The sequence below is a fragment of the Arachis ipaensis genome, chromosome B02 (genome assembly GCF_000816755.2).
Source record: "Arachis ipaensis cultivar K30076 chromosome B02, Araip1.1, whole genome shotgun sequence".
NCBI lineage: Eukaryota > Viridiplantae > Streptophyta > Magnoliopsida > Fabales > Fabaceae > Arachis > Arachis ipaensis.
The window spans coordinates 99,422,136-99,442,176 of record NC_029786.2 but is presented as its reverse complement, the minus strand read 5'-3'; the positions used below and the strand labels follow the sequence as shown (position 1 = coordinate 99,442,176).

Below are 20,041 nucleotides of genomic sequence, written 5' to 3'. Positions count from 1 at the left end.
AAAATATATATAATATTAATTAGTTCTTAAAAAATTCTAAAAAATAGTTTCTTTCATTTTAGTAAAATAACTATTTATCAAAGTAGACGAATTAATTATTTTCTTCTCATATACAATTTTTTTAAGATATAAAAATAATTAATTAGGACACTTTAAAAAAGAAAAAGAGAAACTTAAATTCATTTGACACTTTTATTTTATGAACTATATAGACTTCGATGAAAAGTTCTATCGATGTATCAAATACACAAGACACGGACATTATTAAACTATTTTTCCATCTTAGTCTATTACAACAATAAAAAAATTTCGTAACCCACAAATTCAACCCAACAGAATATATAAATTCAATTACAATTTTAGTCTTTATTATCTTATCTTATTTTATCTTTATCTTATCTTTAGTTGTTCTTATCTTATCTTTATTTATTTTTATCTTTCTTAGACCAATACTCTATACATATTTAGTTTTACCTTCATAATACAATTCAATTCAATCAATCAAGAAATACAAAGTATAATATTCTTCCTCTATTCTTTTCTTATTCTTTCACAATTTTATCATGGTATCAGAGCAATGGTATCCTCTTTGAGGAGGATATATATAAGTTATCATCTTTTCGATGAGAAATCACCATGCTTTTTTGTCAACCTCCTTCCACAATGAATAATTAATCTTCCAATTTAACTCAAGATCCAATCAATCTCTATTACATCCATCCAATCCAAATAAAAATTCAACATTAGTCTTGACCACCTCTGTTCTAATAAGAAACAACTATCATTCATGGTGACACATGGAATAGTTGCGCTTTCCATCTGCACCTTCTTTCGGCAATTTTATCTACATTCTGTTTCAACAGTTTTAGCAGTTACATCTGCACTATTATTGCGCTCCACGCGCCTTTTTTATCGCGCTCTACGCACCCTACGTGCCCTCTAAAGATCAATCTTATTGCGCTCTACGCGCTTTTTTTTTTTTTTTTGAAGATCGTTGCTGAAGCACAGCATCTCCTTTTATATTTTTGCTGTAGCTCCGCCGCATGCATCTTCCTCCGTGTCACCACATTAGACATCAGACGCGTCTTCCTCAACAATTTCATCGGAACTTATCCAAGCGGTGGATTATTGACATCTTCCATCCATCAGCTTGCGGGGCGTATTAAACTACTCTTTCACCTTAACCCATGACAACAATAAAGAAGTCTCGTGACCCACAAATTCAACCCAACAGAATACATAAATTCAATTACAATTTTAGTCTTTATTATCTTATTTTATCTTTAGTTGTTCTTATCTTATCTTTATTTACTTTTATCTTTCTTAAACCAATGCTCTATATATATATATATATAGTTTTATTTTCATAATACAATTCAATTCAATCAATCAAAAAATACAAAGTATAATATTCTTCCTCTCTTCTTCACCACTCTCATCTTCTTTCCACCTCTCAGGCCATTTCGTCATAACCAACCATAACCACCAAGACGAATACAAAACCGCACAATTTTATCACATTCATATTTGTTCAATACACATGTCTGGCATGACCAATTATGCATTAACAAAAATAAATAAAAAAGTATTCAAATAAAAGATATTAAAAATATATAATGTAGTCATTTGTCTCAACAACTCTTACTATAATGTAGTCACAATACAAATTCATTACTAAAATAAAAGATATAAAAAATTCAGATAAAAATAAAAGTATTCAAAATTTTATCCTTTGCCTATATTATTAGTACTATGAACTGCTAAAAGTAGTTTGTATTATTGATTAATCTAATTAAAAAGGATGTAAACAATATTAAAAAAAAATAAAAAGAACGGTGAACATGTTAATACAGGAGGTAAGCTAAATAAAATTGAAGTAAAAAAAACTTAAACTTTGTGAGAAAATTGAACAGATAAAAGAAAATACATGAAAGCCTTAACGCTGTCTTCAAGACTACATTTTGTTATGAGAACAAAACAGCAAGACAGAATAAGATACATAAAATAAAAATACAAAATTATTATTTTTGTATTTTACTTAAATGATTATAAAAAATTAATGAAAACAAAAAAATAAATTGTCTTTTAATAATATCTTTATATCCTGTTTAAAAAAATACAAAATATACTAATTTAATACAAATATAATTCCATCCTACACTATTACGCGTGCCTGTAACCTGTATATAAACGCAACTTAAATGCTTTCACTAATTCGCTGGCCTTGAATGATCCATATGACTAACCTCACCGAATATAGTAATGATTATTCATAGTATTTATTACATGGTTTTGAATAGAATAGGCATAGCAAATTCTAAATTAAAAAAAATAATGGCTTAAATAATAACAATTTCTTCCCTTATTCATCGTCTAAACAGAAGCGTCACCGCAACAGTAAGCAAAGCAAAATTACTATACTTTGTCACCATTATATATATTCTTTTGTTCTCGAAGTGGAAGAAAAGGCTCGTGTGTATAAAATAAGTGTGTGTGTTTTTATATAGCATTATTGTCATTTGTCATGCATGTACAAACACGGTTTCACCGTGGAAATTATGCATTCACTTTCCACTTTGAAGTTTCCTAAGAAGGAGAGAACATTCTATTATTGGTTATTGTGGAAAAATGAACAAAGGTGTCAAATGAGGCACTACTTGACTTTGACCACTACCAGTAGAAGCTATGAGAAAATGACCCCCCAAAATAATTTTACTTGTAAATAAAAAGTGCCCAATTAACAAGTAGGTTTCTGACGGGTCCGTGCCTCCTTCACCAATCACCATTTGAGAAAAAGATGTTGCTCCGAGTTCCAATTAACAAGTAATGCAATGTGCATCTCGTCCAATTCAAGCAAATAGCAGGTACCTAAAAGAAGTGAACAATCCACCATTTGAATGAAAGCATTGTATTTGCTGACACTATGTTTCATGATGCTAACAAAACAATGAACAATGCAATTACAAACTCAATAAAAAACAAGGAATTCATTTCTCAACCTCAAATGCTAAATAAAAGCAAAGCAGAAACCAAAATCTACAGAAGATCATTTCAATGACAGAGAATTTACTTGGTGCTATTAAATAAAGCATAAACCATCTATTGTGACAGCCAACCATATCTAGCAATAATTCTGTTTAGACTTCACCAACACACAGATCTCCTTGCATAAGGATATGTAGCAAAATCAGATTGTAGGTTAACAAAGAAACGTCTGATAATTATGGTCGTAATAGTTCGATGTAAAGTTGCTTATTAAGTGCATGTATTGCTCCATCTTATCCAAACGTAAGACTGGATATGAAAAATTTGCTATAAAATCCTTTATATTTAGAATTTAAAAAAGATAATAAGAGATATCCAAAAAATTATTTAAAAAGAAAATGAAATTGAAAGAGTTGCAGAACCTGATAAACTTACTTTCAGGAACTGAAATACATCATCAGTCATCACAATCTCCATCATCAGTCTGAAAAATTATACTCTGTTCCCTAGCATTTAGACAGCCCCTTAAAACTTGACAACCAGATGCAAAAAATGAGGTAACCATGCAACAAACATAGCAAAATCCACACCCTTAGGTTAACACGACGATCCTTGTTGCTGCAGTACAAAATCACCATCCCAACAGGAGACTCACCAGGTTTCACAGTATATCTACCACCGCGCGCTTGCAGGACAATATACTGTAGTGGTGCTTCTGTTTTTAAGATATATGAGACAACCAAAGTGATTCAAATATCCATGAAGTAACAATATTGTGTACAAGTAGGATCGTTGTGGGGTAAATGATCAAAATGTCATCATGACAATTTCACAATAGACAAGCTCTAGAAGATTTAGATGTTAGATGTATAAGTTCCCCTTGAAGCTGCATGAGTGATTTGTACGAGGACAAAAGAAAATCCTATTCCTACCAATAATCCCCACAAGAACACTCTCCTCCTTTAAAATGATGAAAGCAGTTTGAATCCCTTAATATTATATGATGATTCAGAACTTTTGATATATATTTCATAGCAGAATGGCAGTCTCCACATACTCGGAGATTCTTGAAAATCCGAATTGGGACACCTGGTGAAGAAGCAAGAATTCCAAAAGCAACAGCCAGTTTCTCGCTATGATAAGCAAGACTGGCCTCCTTTCCCTCTCTATCCATGTCATGCAAAGAGAAAGTCATATCAGGAACATAGCCAGCCTCCTTAATTCGTGTTATAACTCCATCAAGCTTGGAATAAATCTCAGCCACCCTTGGATGTCCCCTATCTTCAGAAATGAAGGTATGTACCGTGCCGTTGATCTCAATCCAACTACATCCAGGCTCCTTAACTATTCCTTTTGATTTCATCAACTTTCGAACTTTTGCAACTTCATCCCATTTATGAGCTGCGGAATACATGTTAGACAACATAACATAAGGCATTGCATTCTTTGGTTCCAAATGAAAAAGATTCGTGGCTGCTCTTTCACCTAATTCCAAGTTCCCATGCACTCTACATGCAGCAAGGAGTGCCTTCCATACAGTTGCATCTGGCTCCACATCCATTTTATCTAGTAAGTCTCTTGCCTTATCAAGCTTTCCTGAGCGTCCAAAAAGATCAATCATACAGGCATAGTGTTCAGGGCCAGGTTTTATACCATAAACCTTATTCATTTGCTGAAAATATATATGACCGTCTTCCATAAGACCGGCATGGCTACAAGCAAATAATAATCCTATAAATGTGATATAGTCTGGTTTTGTACCACATGAAACCATAGCATCATAAATTCTTAAGGATTCTCTTCCTTTCCCATTCTGTGCATAACCAACAATAAGAGCTGTCCAAGTAATTACATCCTGGACTTGCATTGAAATAAAAATAGTATCAGCATGATCCAAGCATCCACATTTTGCATACATTGTCACAAGAGAGTTATCTACTGATAATGATGACTTAAGACCTGATTTAATAAAGTCTGCATGCACTTGTTTACCAAATTCTAGAACAGTCAGTTCTGCACAGACACTCAGAATACTCGCAAAAATAAATTGGTCTGGACCGACTCCGGCAATTCTCATGTCACAAAAAGTTTTAAGGGATTCTTCATGCAAGCCATTTTGTGCATAGCCTGTGACAAGAGAGGTCCATGAGATAACATCCTTCTCAAGCATCCTTCCAAATACTGAAAATGCACAACTTAGCTTCCCAGTTTTGGCGTACATGTCAACAAGAGCATTGCTAACAGGTTTATAATTCTCAAACCCTGTCTTGATTATTAAGCAATGAACAGATTTCGAATCTATAAGTCCTATTACGCAACAGTTCAGGACAGATGGGAATGTATATTCATCAATTTTCATGTTCCTTGCATGCATCTTTTGAAACAAGACTAGAACTTCGTCTTCAAACCCGTGTCTTGCACAGCCAACTATCATAGAGTTCCATGAAACAACATCATCCTCCTCCATAGTTTCCAACACTCTTTTTGCACTATTAAATTCTCCGCATTTTGCATACATATCAACCAATGCACTTTGAACGTATACATTGCATCCAAAACCACTCCGTATAATGCAACCATGCACTTGTTCCCCAAAACAATGAGCTGAAACTGCTGAACATGCTGTCACTATGCTAGGAAAAGTGAACTGATTGGAGTCAACCCCTTCCCTACGCATGTACCGAAAAAACTCAATTGCCTTAAAGCCATCACCATTTTGAGCATAACCAGTGACCATGGTAGTCCACAGTACATGATTTCCCTTGTCAAAGGACAACCCCTTGAAGAGAAACTCAGCTTCTGAAATGTATTTGCACTTGGCGTACATGTCAACAAGTCCAGTAACAACATACACATTGGATTTAAATCCGTTCTTTATCACATACCCATGAATCAATGTTCCACTTTTGATCCAACCCAATGCTGAACACGCCCTCAGAAGACTTCCCAGAGTGTATTGGCTTGGATTCTGACCCTCCAACCTCATACACCTAAACAAATCAAAAGCTTCACTTTCATACCCAAATCTGCAATACCCAGATATGAGGGAGGACCATGCGATGGAACTTCTTCCTGAAAACCGGTAAAAAATATCTCTTGCCTCAGCCAATCTTCCCACATTAACATAAATGGAAATCATGGTGTTCCAAGTATACTCATCCCTCTGGAGCATTTTGTCGAACAATTTCCGGGCATCATCCACTCGACCAGATTTTGACAACCCATTAAGAAGCTGATTCGAATGGTAAATGGATTGATGAGATGTTGTGCTGGTGTAGATACAATGAAGAAATGGTATAAGCCTGAAGGGGTGACATGGATTATATGAAATCTGCATAACTTTTGAGTTGAACTTGTGCATAGCCACTTCTTTCTCTTGCACCCTTGTTTTATCCGGGTTCGCATTACTTCACAATACCAGACAGGGAAACAAGCTTCACAATGTTTGCACGTTTTCCAACAAGAGAGAATGTATTGTAGTGCTTCAACAAAACTCTTGGATGTCTTTACCATTAGATGCTTTTGATAAACAGATCTGTGGGCAAGCTGAGGCTGAGGCTGTGGCTAAGAGCAGATCCAATCAAGGGAAATGAAAGTGAGATTCAAAGTCAGGAGATCTTTCTTCATGATGCAAAGGTTAGTGTCTGGTGACTTGGTAGCAAAACACCTTTTCCCGGTAAATATGCAAAATGAGAAACTGTATCTGATTAATTAGCGTGGAAGCTTATTCTTTTCTATATAACAAGCTTTAAGCACACACATTTCATAGAAAAATAAGTTATGCTTATATCTTATGGAGTTACACATCAGAACATAACAAAGTTACATATTCACACACCATCACATAAGAAAGTTGAGATCGATATTTTCATTTTAAAAAAAAAAGAAAAGAAAAGAGAAGGAAAAAAAGAGGAAAAAACGGAATAGGCATTAGGGAGTACATGATAGACTAGGTTAGTTTTTTTTTTTTTTTTTTTTTTTTAAACAAAAAAACAAAAAAAAAAAAATATATTGGAAAGTGGGGTCCTATGGTTTGAGATGAATACCTACTATTACTATTTATCCAGGCCATCTTATAACCAAATCCCACAAATCCTAGGTTAGGTGTGTTTGTTATCATATCAATTATTAACCAGAAATGATACATAATCATCTCCAGATTCAGATATCCCTAAGCTGCTGATGTTACTTTCATATGCAGATATGCTACATACAACTACAACTCCTAATGCAGAATGGAATGTTCGCTTACGTTGAACCATGAAATTCAAGATAAATCAATCAAAATTGTCACTGACACTTATAAATTGGTATTAGTATCATTTTAGTACCAGATATCTCATTTTAGTTATTATATTCTTCTTTCAAAAAGAATAGTTAAGGTAGTCCCTCACATTGTCTTCTCGTAGGTCAAAACATTTCCTAAATTGTATGCTGGCAACTCAATCAGTGCTTAATTTACTAACATAGAGAATAATTTGATTAATAGAAAAATCAGAGTTTCAAACAATGCAATGGAATTCATGGCAGAAATTCGCATGCATAGACAAGAAAATACATCTAAATTTTCAAATACAAAATGTAAAACAATTTGAACCAGAAATTATAATAACCAATACCATGCTTGCAAAACGCTAACACCAAAGCAAATTAATTAATGACATGAAATTCACCTATAAATTAATTAATTGTAATCAATTAATCAACTCTCAAAAATGGAGTGCCCACTAGTGAGACAAAAAACAGCAAAGTACAAAAAACAGAACCTTCCTAGTCTACAAATACAGTAACAAGATCTTTCATGGAAGAAGCATACAAAGAAGGAGCAATGCTGGGCCGAAGAGCAAAATATCTGGAATGGTCGAAGTGAAATCAGCATAATCAAGTGTGTTATTGGGACTCTACTATCATTTCATTCATAAGCATTTAAGTTAAAAGGATATTTGGACTGAAGAGTGAAGACACTTGTTTAAGCTCAAGTATAGGATATTTGGATTAGCAAGTGATAAAATGACCAACAGAAGAGAACACAATTATAGAATGCTCATAACAAAATCTGCTAGATAACTCAACAAGCAAAATTGTAGACGATAGAAAATAGGAGTTAATCAAGCAGTGAATTCTTCCTATCTGAAAAATAAAAGAGAATCAGTGAATTCCAGCAAAATCCTCTTGAGCATAAAAAAATATCTAATGCACCCATCTTACTTCTCTAATGCTTTACTTTCTTTGCCATATCTGCTCCATCCCACTGAACTAACCCGCATTTCTTCGTCTCTAGCTTGACATTACTCAACCCACTCAATGCCCCATTTTTCACTTTATCTCCTTTCTTCATCAATTAATCAATTATAATTCATGTGTTGTTTGTAATATATTGTTCTTCCATCAAACAACAAAAAACAGCAAAGTACAAAGGAAGCGCCTCAATGCATACACAAGCATACGATCCAATCATTTCACAAATTGTGGAATAAAACAAACGGAGGAGTTGAAACAATCACAGTTTATTTGTTATCATATGCACCCAAAATAACCCTCGGTCCCACACACATTATCTATATGAACAAACAGGAATAATCACCAATCACAGTTTATTTTCCCAACAAATTTTGTATTAGGATCATAAAAATGGGAAACATAATCACCAAAATTTCTATATGAACAAACAAGAATAATCGAAAACAACAAACAAAATAAGATAAGTACTACTCTGATTCGATTCTTATAGTCACTGATGAACTTTATTGGGATTATTTTACCAAAAATCACCAATCCTGCTTTCTCAATCCCTTCCTAATCTAGCAGCAATCTACTAATTCAACATACAAACAACAAACACAATCTAGTTACACAGCAAAGGGAAAAGCTGTGATCCTATCAAATTAATTCATGCAAATTAATTAAGTCCTAACCAATCAAAAAGTGAACCACAGTGAAGAAGAAACATTGAAATGAAGAGTTCAACACCGAGAGATTTTAAAATCTGCACCTTTTTATCTTTCCTGAAACTGGGTTATGCAATGGTTCAAAATCAGAGCACATCCAAAACTAAGGGTTTTGTTTGAAGAAAACAGAAGAAAACTTGTTCTTTGACAGAACAAAATAGAAGAAACCCAGATGCCACGGCAGAAAAAACTCAGGAGAAAACTCAGAATTCAGAAGACGCTAATGGCAGAACCAAGGGCAAGGAGGAGGCTTACCTCAATTGAAGAAGAGATACTCCGGCGGCAAGAATGGGAGGTCGAGGAATGGAGGCAGAGAGATAGAGGCGCGAATCAGAGTGAAGACTCGAAGAGGGAGGGGTCCGACGAACCACCGACGAGATCCGGCGAGAGGCAGAGGAGAAGAGCTGTTGACGGCGGCGTACAGAGGAGAAGAGGCGAAGACTCGAAGAGGGGAAGACCGGAAGAGCCGTTGAAGAGTGAAGACTTGAAGTGTGGCTTTTGAAATGAGGGTTTTTCTAAATTTGGTTTTGATTTTAGTTAATAGGTTACAAATTGATTTTTTAAATTTAGTTTTAATTAATTAATTTTAAATAATATAAATATAATTTTTAAAATTATTTTATTATATTAATTAATTAAAATGTGGTTATAATTTTTTGAGGCTACAATTAAAATATATAGTTCAGAACTAGTAAAGAGTTAAGGAGATCTAAAACTTGAAGAGATGAAGAAGAAACATAGCAAATGGAAATATCAGATGATATATAAAAACTCAAACAGTTAACATGTATTTAGTTGAAATTCAACATTACAAGACCCAAGCTGATTAAAATAAGCCAAAATAACTAAGGATGCTATCCAGATGAACACTAGATGCAGCAATGTGAGGATCAAGCTTTTCCTGATTGAGCAGAGTAGTCCATACTGAACTGAAACAAAATACATCTCTAAGCTATCAGTTGATGGACTGTGATTTCAGACAAAGGCAAAGACAGTGATGATTGTTTGAAATTAGAAAGTTCATGAGCCACTTGCTGCATTGATGGTCTTGATTTTGGATTAGAGCGCAAGCATGTCAATGCCAATGTTACCACTTGAACTATAGCTTGAGCATCCTTTTGACATAATGGTAAACTGATGCGTGAATCCAAGAGATCTTTTACCATTATGTTTTTGTTAGAAGAGTTGAACAAAGACAAGATAAGATCTCCTGGATGTCTTCCCATTATTGTTTCCAATGCCACCACTCCAAAACTATATACATCACATTTTTCTGTTACACTCAATGTATATGCCAATTCTGTGCAATAAACCATGGAAATTGTCAACAGATCTGATTTCTCATATGTAATTACGCATTAATTAAAGAATCATTAAGTAAAGATCAAAACATTTTACAATTCTTTTTTTTTTTTTTAAGAAATAACTTCACCTGGAGCAAGATATCCATATGTTCCAACTTTCAAGGTTTGGTTTGAAGAATCTGGATCAAGAACTCTAGCGGTGCCAAAGTCAGAGACAACAGCATGCAACTCTGAGTTCAACAAAATGTTGTTGCTTGTTACATCTCTGTGAACTATTGGTGGGGAACAATCATGATGCATGTAAGACAAAGCATTAGCAGCTCCACTAAGTATATTCACCCTATGGCTCCAAGTTAGCTCCTCAGCTTCATCATTAATTCTCAAGGCATAAAATAAGCTTCCCCTTTCCATGTATTCATAAATTAGAAACATACACTGACTATGAAGACAAAATCCGTGGAGCTTGACAATGTTTCTATGGCGGATTTCTGTTAACATCTTTACCTCGTTGCGAAAGCTCTTGTCAAAAGAAGGATTCTGTGACTCCCTTTGGTGAAGTTTCTTCACTGCAACAACTTTGCCACTTGGAAGTTGTGCTCTATATACACTACCATATGCACCAGTTCCTATGCAATATCTGATATCAAAGTCCTGTGTTGCTTCAATGATATCTTCAAATGCAATTTTCCCATCATAGTTCCATATAGAAAACAAGTCTCCATTCTTTGATGTTCTTTCCACCTCAATTTTTCTACTTTTCGTACGTCTTGCCCACAACAGTGATGCCAGAATTGTGAAAAGAATGATGAATGTGACAGGAAGAGCTATTACAAGGAGGTGCTTAGTTTTACTGGTATGTGGAAGCATGGTTTTTGGGGTAAAATGGCAGGATGCGAAGTTTGGTGTGTTGCAACCGATTAATGACTCTTGTTGAAAGTAACAATAATCAGTGTCTTGAGAAAAGTCAAGAGAATTGTATGAAAGGTTTATGTATTCGAGATTAGCAAGTTCCTTGTGCAGTTTACCTGTGAAATTATTATAACTGAGATCCAAACTCTCCATCATTGAATTCACACTAAAGGTAGATGGGATGTCACCACTGAGAGAATTATGACTAAGGTTCAGATTAACAACACAACCAGTTTGAGAAACTATGTTTCCATTCAACAAGTTGTAACTTAAATCTAGTGTCAAATGGGAAGAACAAGTATGGATAGGAAATGGAATAGGCCCTGTTAGCTTGTTGTGAGAGAGATTAAGATATGAAATATTTGTGTTAGCAATATTTGATGGAATTGAACCAAACAATTGATTTGATGAGAGAAGTAAAGAATTCAAGCTGGCAAGTAGAAAAAGTTGTGGAGGAATAACACCAGACAACTTGTTATAAGAAAGATCTAAAACTTGTAGATTAGACAAGTTTTTAAATTGTGAGGGAATAGAACCATTAATCTGATTGAACCCTATGTACAACTCTTGCAACTGAGTTAAAGCTCCTATTTGAAAGGGGATTGAACCAGAAAAGGAGTTATTGGAAAGATATAGTGCGAATAAGCTTGTTAAATTCCCTATTTGTGCTGGTATAGAACCTCCAATTTGATTTGATTCAAGGTTGAGATATTTCAAATTCACCTTCCCAAGTTCTAGTGGTATGGAACCTTCAATTTGGTTTGAAGTGAGAGTGAGGTATTCCAATTCATCCAATAGACCCAAAGTAGAAGGAATGATGCCACTAAGAGAATTGAAAGAAACATTTAATTCCACAAGTTGAGTGAGGTTTGAAAGTGTTGAAGGTAACTCACTATGAAGATTATTATTGGATAGATCAAGACCAGCAAGCTTTGTAAGGGTACCAATTTCTTTTGGGATGCTTCCAGAAAGTCCCATTCCATGAAGATTCAAAGAGACCAAATTCGAAAAGGCGGTGAGATTCAAGTTCTGTAGAAGCAAAAATTTGGAATTAATATCCAATTCCCATCCATCAATCTCTGAAACACTTCCTGCTGTTTTACAGTAGATGCCAATCCAATAGCAATGATTTGAGTTTGAGAGATTGTGGTAATAACTCCACCAACCACTCTGTATTAAAGCCTGTCTCTCTGAATTATTGAAGGAAGACAAAGCCGGTGCCATAGCGGTTTTGTTGGGAGGGAGTATTACATAAGAGGTTGTGGTGGAAAACAGAAGCATCACTGCTATAATAAGCAAAGCAAAGTTACTACTACACTTTCTCAGCATTATATGTATTCTTTTGTTTTCAAATTAGAAGAAATCAAACAAGGCTTCAATGTGGAAAAATTAAGTGAGAGTGTGTATGTTTATATGTCATTGCCAATTTGCCAAGCATGCACAAACAAGGCTTCAATGTGGAAAATTATGCATTCACTTTCACTTTCAACTTTGGAAGCTTTGATCAGATCCAAAGAGATTACACTATATTCCATAAACAAGCTAGTGACAGTATTGGTTCTTGTGGAATCATAATGAACGCGTCAAACGGGCACTAGTTAGCTACTTGACTTTGTGGTTTGTGCACTATGCCCATATATATATATGGTGCAGGATCCTCTTCATTATTCATTTCAATGCATTATCCGTAAATAACAAAGTGTAATTAAAAAAATAGGGTCCACTCATAAATACAAAATAGATAGATTGATTGTGATTTAGCATCAAAGTTGAGATAAGCTTTTCTGCAGAATTGCTAAATAATTAATTAATTAACAACATTCTTCAACTATCATCTACCACCTCAAACTCTCACTCTCCAGTTTATCTCTCAAGTTGAATGTCTGAAATTATAATTAATCAGACGAACTCCATTGTTTTATACTTTTTATAAGTATAATATAAGAGTTTAATTTCAACATACGTAAAGAACTTTTGCGTTACAAACACACTTCAAATGCTTTCACTTAAAATTTGGTCTTTGACCGAGTTCGTGGTGTAAGGGATATAGGTAAGTATAGTTAGTTGTGGAGTTAGTTAGGCTGTTACGCAGGGAATATAAAGTTAGTTATTCTGTTAAAGCCTTACCAACTATATGTATATACACTCATTTAATGTGGCAGTGTTGATTGGCCAATTCATTCTCTTCCCTCGTCAAAATATCTTCTCTTCTCTCTCACCTTCTCTTACTCAAACTCTCTCACCTCACTCAAAATAAATGTAGAGCCTAACCAAAGATCCCTGCATTTTCATGCTACATTGGACTGGTATTGCACGAAAACCAATAACAGAATGATGTATATACAATTTATATAGTGTTGTAATATAGGTAAGGAATGAAGCACAAGAATCTAGAATGAAATATCATGGAATCTGTTTGAATATGTACATCTGTGTCTTTATGATGTAGTATAATGGAAATTGAGTGTGGAAACTGTGTTTATGGTTGAGTATGGAAACATGAGTGTGATGAAGGATGAATGAAAAATATTTAATCAAATTAGAAGTAGAAAAGGGAGACAATCAATTTTCCTACTCAGTCATATTTATACTATTCCCTGCTTGTAACTAACTCCATTTTAGTAACTGAGCTTAGTTTAAGTCCATTTATAACTGCTATATATGGCCTGAAATATAAGAATGCAACTCTCTTTCCATTCCTTTTTGAGACATCAATTAGAATTTCAGATGAAGAGACAAGAGAGAGTGATTTGGGAATAAAATGCTTGCCCTTCCTACCTCTATTATTACCATTTTCAACACTAAAAAACCAAACACCACTCCTAAACAATCAAAATATATTGTTCACAACTATTAAAGAATTAAACAAGAAGATCTAAAACTAGAAGAGTTGAAAAAGAAACAGAGAAAATGGAAACATGACATGAAATATAAAAACTCAAAAACAATTAACAGGTACTTTGTTGGAATCAGGATAACATGACTCAAGCAAATTAAGAAGAGCCAAAATAACTAAGGCAGTTATCCAAATGAACACCAGTTGCAGCAATGCGAGGAACAAACTTTTTCCTGATTGAGCATAGCTCAAGCAATAGCCCATACTGAACTGAAAATAATAGTGTACATTTCTAAGCTATCAACAGTTGGACTGTGATTTCAGACAAAAGCAAAATCAGTGATGATTGTTTGAAATTAGAAAGTTGATGAGCCACTTGCTGCATTGTTGGTCTTGACTTTGGATTAGAGCGCGAGCATGCCAATGCCAACGTTACCACCTGAACTATAGCTTGAATGTCTTTTTGACATAATTGTAAACAGATGCGTGAGTCCAAGAGATCTTTTACTATTATGTTTTTGCTAGAAGATTCGAACAAAGACAAGATTAGATCTCCTGGGTGTCTTCCCATTAATGTTTCCAATGCCACCACTCCAAAACTGTGTACATCACATTTTTCTGTCAAGTCAACGTGTAGGCCAATTCTGTGCAATAGACCTTGAAAATTGTCAACAAATCTAATTTCTCAAATTTAATTATGCATTAATTAAAGTATCAAAACATTTTACAATTTTTTTTCTGTAAAGCAATAACTTCACCTGGTGCAAGATATCCATATGTTCCAACTTGCAAGGTTTGGTTTGAAGAATCAGGATCAAGAAGTCTAGCTGCGCCAAAGTCTGAGACAACAGCATGCAACTCTGAGTTCAACAAAATGTTGTTGCTTGTTACATCTCTAAATTATTAGCTGTTCCACTAACGATATTCACTTTTTGGCTCCAACTTAGCTCCTCAGCTTCATCATCCATTCTCAAGGCATAAAGTAAGCTTCCTCTTTCCGTGTATTCATAAATTAGGAACATACACGATTATGAAGACAAAATCCCTGAAGCTTGACAATGTTTCTATGGATGATTTGTGTTAACATCTTGACCTCATTGCGGAAACTCTTTTCAAAAGAAGGATTTTGAGACTCCAATTGATGAAGTTTCTTCAATGCAACAACTTTGCCACTTGGAAGTTGTGCTCTATACACACTGCCATATCCACCAGTTCCTATGCAGTATCTGATATCAAAGTCCTGTGTTGCTTCAATGATATCTTCAAAAGCAATTTTCCCATCATAGTTCCATATAAAAAACAAGTCTCCGTTTTTTGCCGTTCTTTTCTCGAGTTTCTTACTTTTGGTGCGTCTTGCGAAAAGCAATATTGCTAGAATTGTGAATATAAGAATGTTGCAGGTGACCGGGACAGCAATTATGATGAGGTGCTTAATTTTACTAGTTTGTGAGACAGAATGGCAAGATCTGAAGTCTGGTGTATTGCAACCAATTAAGGAATCTTCTTTAAAAGAACAATAGTCAGGTAACTCTGACTTCATGCCAACTTCTTGAGAAAAGTTAAAGGAATTGTATCAAAGGTTTATATGCCATATTGCAGCAAGTACCTTGTGCAATACACCTGTGAAGTTGTTATAACTAAGATCCAACGTATCTAATATAGAATTCTCTCCAACCATAACTGGGACCTCACGGTGAAGCAAATTATGACTAAGGTTGAGGTTAACAACACAACCAGCTTGGGAAGTAATGCTTCCATTCAACAAGTTGTAGCTTTTAAGTCTAGTATTACTAATGCTGAGGAACAAAAATCAATAGGAAATGGAAGAGGGGTAATGTTAGGGAGACAAAAAAAACAGCCAGAACTTGCCTTATTTAGCATTCATTAATTGTCGCCACAATTAATGAATGCTAAATAAGGTAAGTTATGGCTGTTTTTGGCTGATTTTCTTTGGCTACCAAACATTTCCGATGGAGGAGATCCTATTAGCTTGTTGTGAGAGAGATCCAAATATAAAATACTTGTGTTTATGGTATTGTACCAAACAATTGATTTGATGAGAGAAGTAAAGAATGCAAGTTGGCAAGTAGAAAAAGTTGTGCAGGAATAACACCGGACAATTTATTATGAGAAAGATCTAAAACCATTAGATTATGCAAATTTATAAAATGTGAAGGAATAGAACCATTAATTTGATTGAGTTCTATGTACAGCAATTGCAACTGAGTTAAAGGAAGACAGAGTTCATTCTGTGATTGACCAAAAGAAGAAGGAATGGTGTCATTAAGTAAATTGAAAGAAATATCAATGTGCTTTAAGTTGAGTGAGATTTGAAAGTGTTGGAAGATGCTTACCATGAAGATTATTATGGGACAGATCAAGATAAAAAAGCTTAGTGAGAGTACCAATTTTTTTGGGATGCTTCCGGTAAGCCCCGTGCTATAAAGATTCCAAGAGACCAAAATACTAATATTCTTTTTCTAATAAATACTTGACTGGTTTGGGTAATTACTCGTAAAAAAAATTAATTGCTTAAATAATAACAATTTGTTACCTTATTCATCGTGTAATCAGCAGTTGCTTTCACTATTGCTATGCTATCTCCCGGGAGATTAGAGTGGAAACAGAGGAATTTGTGCAAGTTATTATATTTGTCTATTCAAGCATTATAATTAAACAGCTTTTCACAAAAATGAACAATGTGATAAAAAAAAAAAACAATATTTACTATACACGAAAGTCATATTGAGATGTAAAACTGGAAAGATGGAAGTAAAAAAATTCGGCACCAAGAGAAAAGATAAAAAATGGGTTAGACGAGAATCCAACTAAGTACTATTATAAGAGACTAATAGCACTTGATTTGGCTGCATGCAAAGATTAAATTCAATATAAAAAAACCTACATTTATTCTTAAAACAAACATAATAAAAGGAGGAACAAGATTTACATTATTATTAACCTTAACTCAAGCAACTCATGCACAATTGAAATAAAATATATCTCTTAAGCTATCAAATGATAAACTGAGATTTCAGAAAAGGACAAAGACAATGATGATTGTTCAAAATTAGAAAGTTCATATGCCACTTGCTGCATTGATGGTCTTGACTTTGGATCAGAACGCAAGCATGCCAATGCCAATGTTAGCACTTGAACTATAGCTTGAGTGTCTCTTTGACATAATGGTAAACGGATTCGTGAATCCAAGAGATCTTTTATCATTATGTTTTTGTTAGACGAGTTGAACAATGACAATATTAGAACTCCTGGATGTCTTCCCATTAATGTTTCCAATGCCACCACTCCAAAGCTGTAAACATCACACTTTTCTGTCACAGTCATTGTATAGGCCAATTCTGCAGCACGGACCAAGAATGGTGTCAATGAACCCAATTTCTATCTCATATTCAAGAACTAAATCTACTTAATAAAATATCAATACATTTTACAAGAAAACATCACCTGGTACAAGGTATCCATATGTTCCAACTTGTAATGTTTGATTTGAAGAATCAGGATCAAGAAGTCTAGCGGTTCCGAAGTCCGAGACAACAGCATGCAACTCTGAGTTCAACAAAATGTTGTTGCTTGTTACATCTCTATGAACTATCGGTGGGAAACAGTCATGATGCATGTAAGCCAAAGCATTAGCTGTTCCACTAATGATATTCACCCTTTTGCTCCAACTTAGCTCCTTAGCCTCATCATCATCCATGCTTAAGGCATAAAATAAGCTTCCTCGTTCCATGTATTCGTATACCAAAAACATGCACCGATTGTGGAGACAAAATCCATGAAGCTTGACAATGTTTCTATGACGAATTTGTGATAACATCTTAATCTCGTTGCGGAAGCTCTTGTCAAAAGATGGATTTTGTGACTCTCTTTGGTGAAGTTTCTTCAATGCAACAATTTTGCCACTTGGAAGTTGGGCTTTGTACACACTGCCATAAGCGCCAGTTCCTATGCAGTATCTGATATCAAAATCCTGTGTTGCTTCGATGATGTCTTCAAATGCAATTTTCCCATCATAGTTCCATATGGAAAACAAGTCTCCATCCTTTTTTGAACTTTGTTCAAATTTAACTTTGTTGGTGCATCGAATATAACATAATATACTCACAGAAATGATAAAGAGGAAGCAACAAGTGATGGGAAGAGCAATTACAATTAGGTTCCTTGATTTTTTGGTTTTTTGAACATAAATGGAAGAATTGACAGACCTTGGAGTATTACCAATTAATGATTTTGCATGAAAACCTTTGCAGCCTTGTGGACACTCAAAAAAGTTAAATGACAAATTTATATAAGGTATAGTTGTAAGTTCTATAGGTAAGGTACCTGTGAAATTATTGTAGCTAAGATCCAAACTTGATAAAGAATATTCTCTCCAAGGAATATAAGGATTATCACTAATAGACAAAAAAGGTATGCTACCACTAAGAAGATTGTGGCTCATGTCAAGTTTATCAACATAACCGATTTTTGAAGGAATATTTCCACTTAACAAATTATTACTCAAGTCTACTTTCCCAAAACTCATGAAACAGTTTAGTATTGGAGATGGGATCAATCCTTCTAACTTGTTATTAGATAGGTTTACATCGCAAAGAGAATCAAGATTTCTTATCTCTGATGGTATGTTTCCGCTTAATTGATTGTTAGAAAGATGAAGAGAGACCAAATTCGTGAGCTGAAACAGCTTAGGTGGTATAACACCAGATATCATATTATGAGAAAGATATAAAGTGTGTAAATTGATCAAATTTTGAAACTCTGAAGGAATGGAACCATTTATTTGATTGAATTCTATGTATAACTCCTGTAAAGACACCAATGCTTCTATTTGAAGAGGTATTTGACCAGAGAGATAGTTACTTGAAAGATTTAATATTTGTAATTGTTTCAAATTTCCTATTTCTATTGGTATATGTCCTTCAATTTGATTTGAATCTAAGTAGAGAGATCTCAAATTCTTTGATTGTCCCAAGGTAAAAGGAATTGAACCATTGAGTAAATTGTGTGAAAGATTCAACCATATAAGATTACTCAAATTCCCTATTTGTAGTGGTATAGGACCTTCAATTTGATTTGAATCTAATTTGAGAAATATCAAATTCTCCAATAGACCAAAAGTAGAAGGAATGCTGCCACTAAGAGAATTGAAAGAAACATAAAGGGACAAAAGTTGAGTGAGATTTGAAAGTGTTGGAGGCAGCTTACCATAAAGACTATTATTCGACAAAACAAGATTAGAAAGTTTTGTGAGAGTACCAATTTCTTTGGGGATGCTTCCGATAAGTCCCATTCCATCAAGATCCAGAGAATCCAAATTGGGGAAGGCCGTGAAGTTCAAGGCCTGTAGCCGCAATAATTTGGATTTGTAATTCAATTCCCATCCGTAAATCCCTACAACACTTCCAGCATCGTCGCAGCTGACGCCCGGCCAATAGCAATGGTTTGGGTCATTGGCGTGATGACTACCCCACCAACCACTCTGAATCAATGCCTGTCTTTCCGAATTATTGAAGGAAGACGAAGGCGGCTCCACGGTGGTGAGGTTGGGTGCATTTGGTGGAAATATCCTATAAGAGCAGGTGGTAGAAAACAAAAGCACCTCTGCTATAATAAGTAAAGCACAGTTACTACACTTTGCCACCATTTTATATATTGTTTTGTTCTCAAATTGAAAGAAGAGGCTCTTGTACATACAATGCGTTAGTGTGAATGTTTATATACCATTACCATGCACGCACAAACACGGCTTCATTGTGGAAAATTATGCCTTCACTCACTTTCAACTTTCAACTTTGGAAGCTTCCGGTCCAAAGAGATTGCACTGTTCTTGTGGAATCATAATGAACGTGTCAAATGGTCACTAAATAGCTATACTTGTGTAAAAATAGGGTCCACTCAACAATTCAAAATAAATACATTGATTGGGATTTTGTATCAAAATTGAGATCAGGAGTTGTTAATTAATTAATTAGTTACATGACTCAAGTTAATTCTAATATTCTTCGACTATCATCTGCCACCTCAAACTCCTTACCATG

At 34.6% G+C, this 20,041-nt stretch overlaps 3 protein-coding genes, 1 long non-coding RNA gene and 1 pseudogene across 5 annotated transcripts; 1 reads left to right on the top strand and 4 right to left on the bottom strand.

The window, feature by feature from the left end:
- LOC107625939 (pentatricopeptide repeat-containing protein At2g03880, mitochondrial) lies at window positions 2,125-9,459 on the bottom strand. 2 transcript variants are annotated; one of them, XM_016328684.2, is made up of 3 exons: window positions 9,189-9,459; window positions 3,421-6,682; window positions 2,125-2,868 (listed from the first exon to the last, which is right to left on the bottom strand). In XM_016328684.2, the coding sequence occupies exon 2, from the start codon at window positions 6,344-6,346 to the stop codon at window positions 3,914-3,916; it is 2,433 nt and encodes an 810-aa protein (XP_016184170.1). In that variant the 5' UTR covers window positions 6,347-6,682; window positions 9,189-9,459; the 3' UTR covers window positions 2,125-2,868; window positions 3,421-3,913. The 2 variants fall into 2 exon arrangements, with proteins under 2 accessions (XP_016184170.1, XP_016184172.1); XM_016328686.2 differs by having other exon boundaries at window positions 3,421-6,652.
- On the bottom strand, window positions 9,699-12,607 carry LOC107625938 (MDIS1-interacting receptor like kinase 2-like). The gene is made up of 2 exons (XM_021116307.1): window positions 10,366-12,607; window positions 9,699-10,233 (listed from the first exon to the last, which is right to left on the bottom strand). The coding sequence occupies exons 1-2, from the start codon at window positions 12,473-12,475 to the stop codon at window positions 9,881-9,883; spliced, it is 2,463 nt and encodes an 820-aa protein (XP_020971966.1). The 5' UTR covers window positions 12,476-12,607; the 3' UTR covers window positions 9,699-9,880.
- Window positions 13,904-15,964, bottom strand: LOC107627804 (annotated as a pseudogene).
- Window positions 15,697-16,882, top strand: LOC110269040. The gene is made up of 2 exons (XR_002357986.1): window positions 15,697-15,818; window positions 15,962-16,882. It is a non-coding gene; the product is annotated as an uncharacterized LOC110269040 (long non-coding RNA).
- LOC107625937 (probable leucine-rich repeat receptor-like protein kinase At1g35710) lies at window positions 16,875-19,710 on the bottom strand. Its single transcript, XM_016328682.2, has 2 exons — window positions 17,448-19,710; window positions 16,875-17,341 (listed from the first exon to the last, which is right to left on the bottom strand). The coding sequence occupies exons 1-2, from the start codon at window positions 19,693-19,695 to the stop codon at window positions 16,989-16,991; spliced, it is 2,601 nt and encodes an 866-aa protein (XP_016184168.1). The 5' UTR covers window positions 19,696-19,710; the 3' UTR covers window positions 16,875-16,988.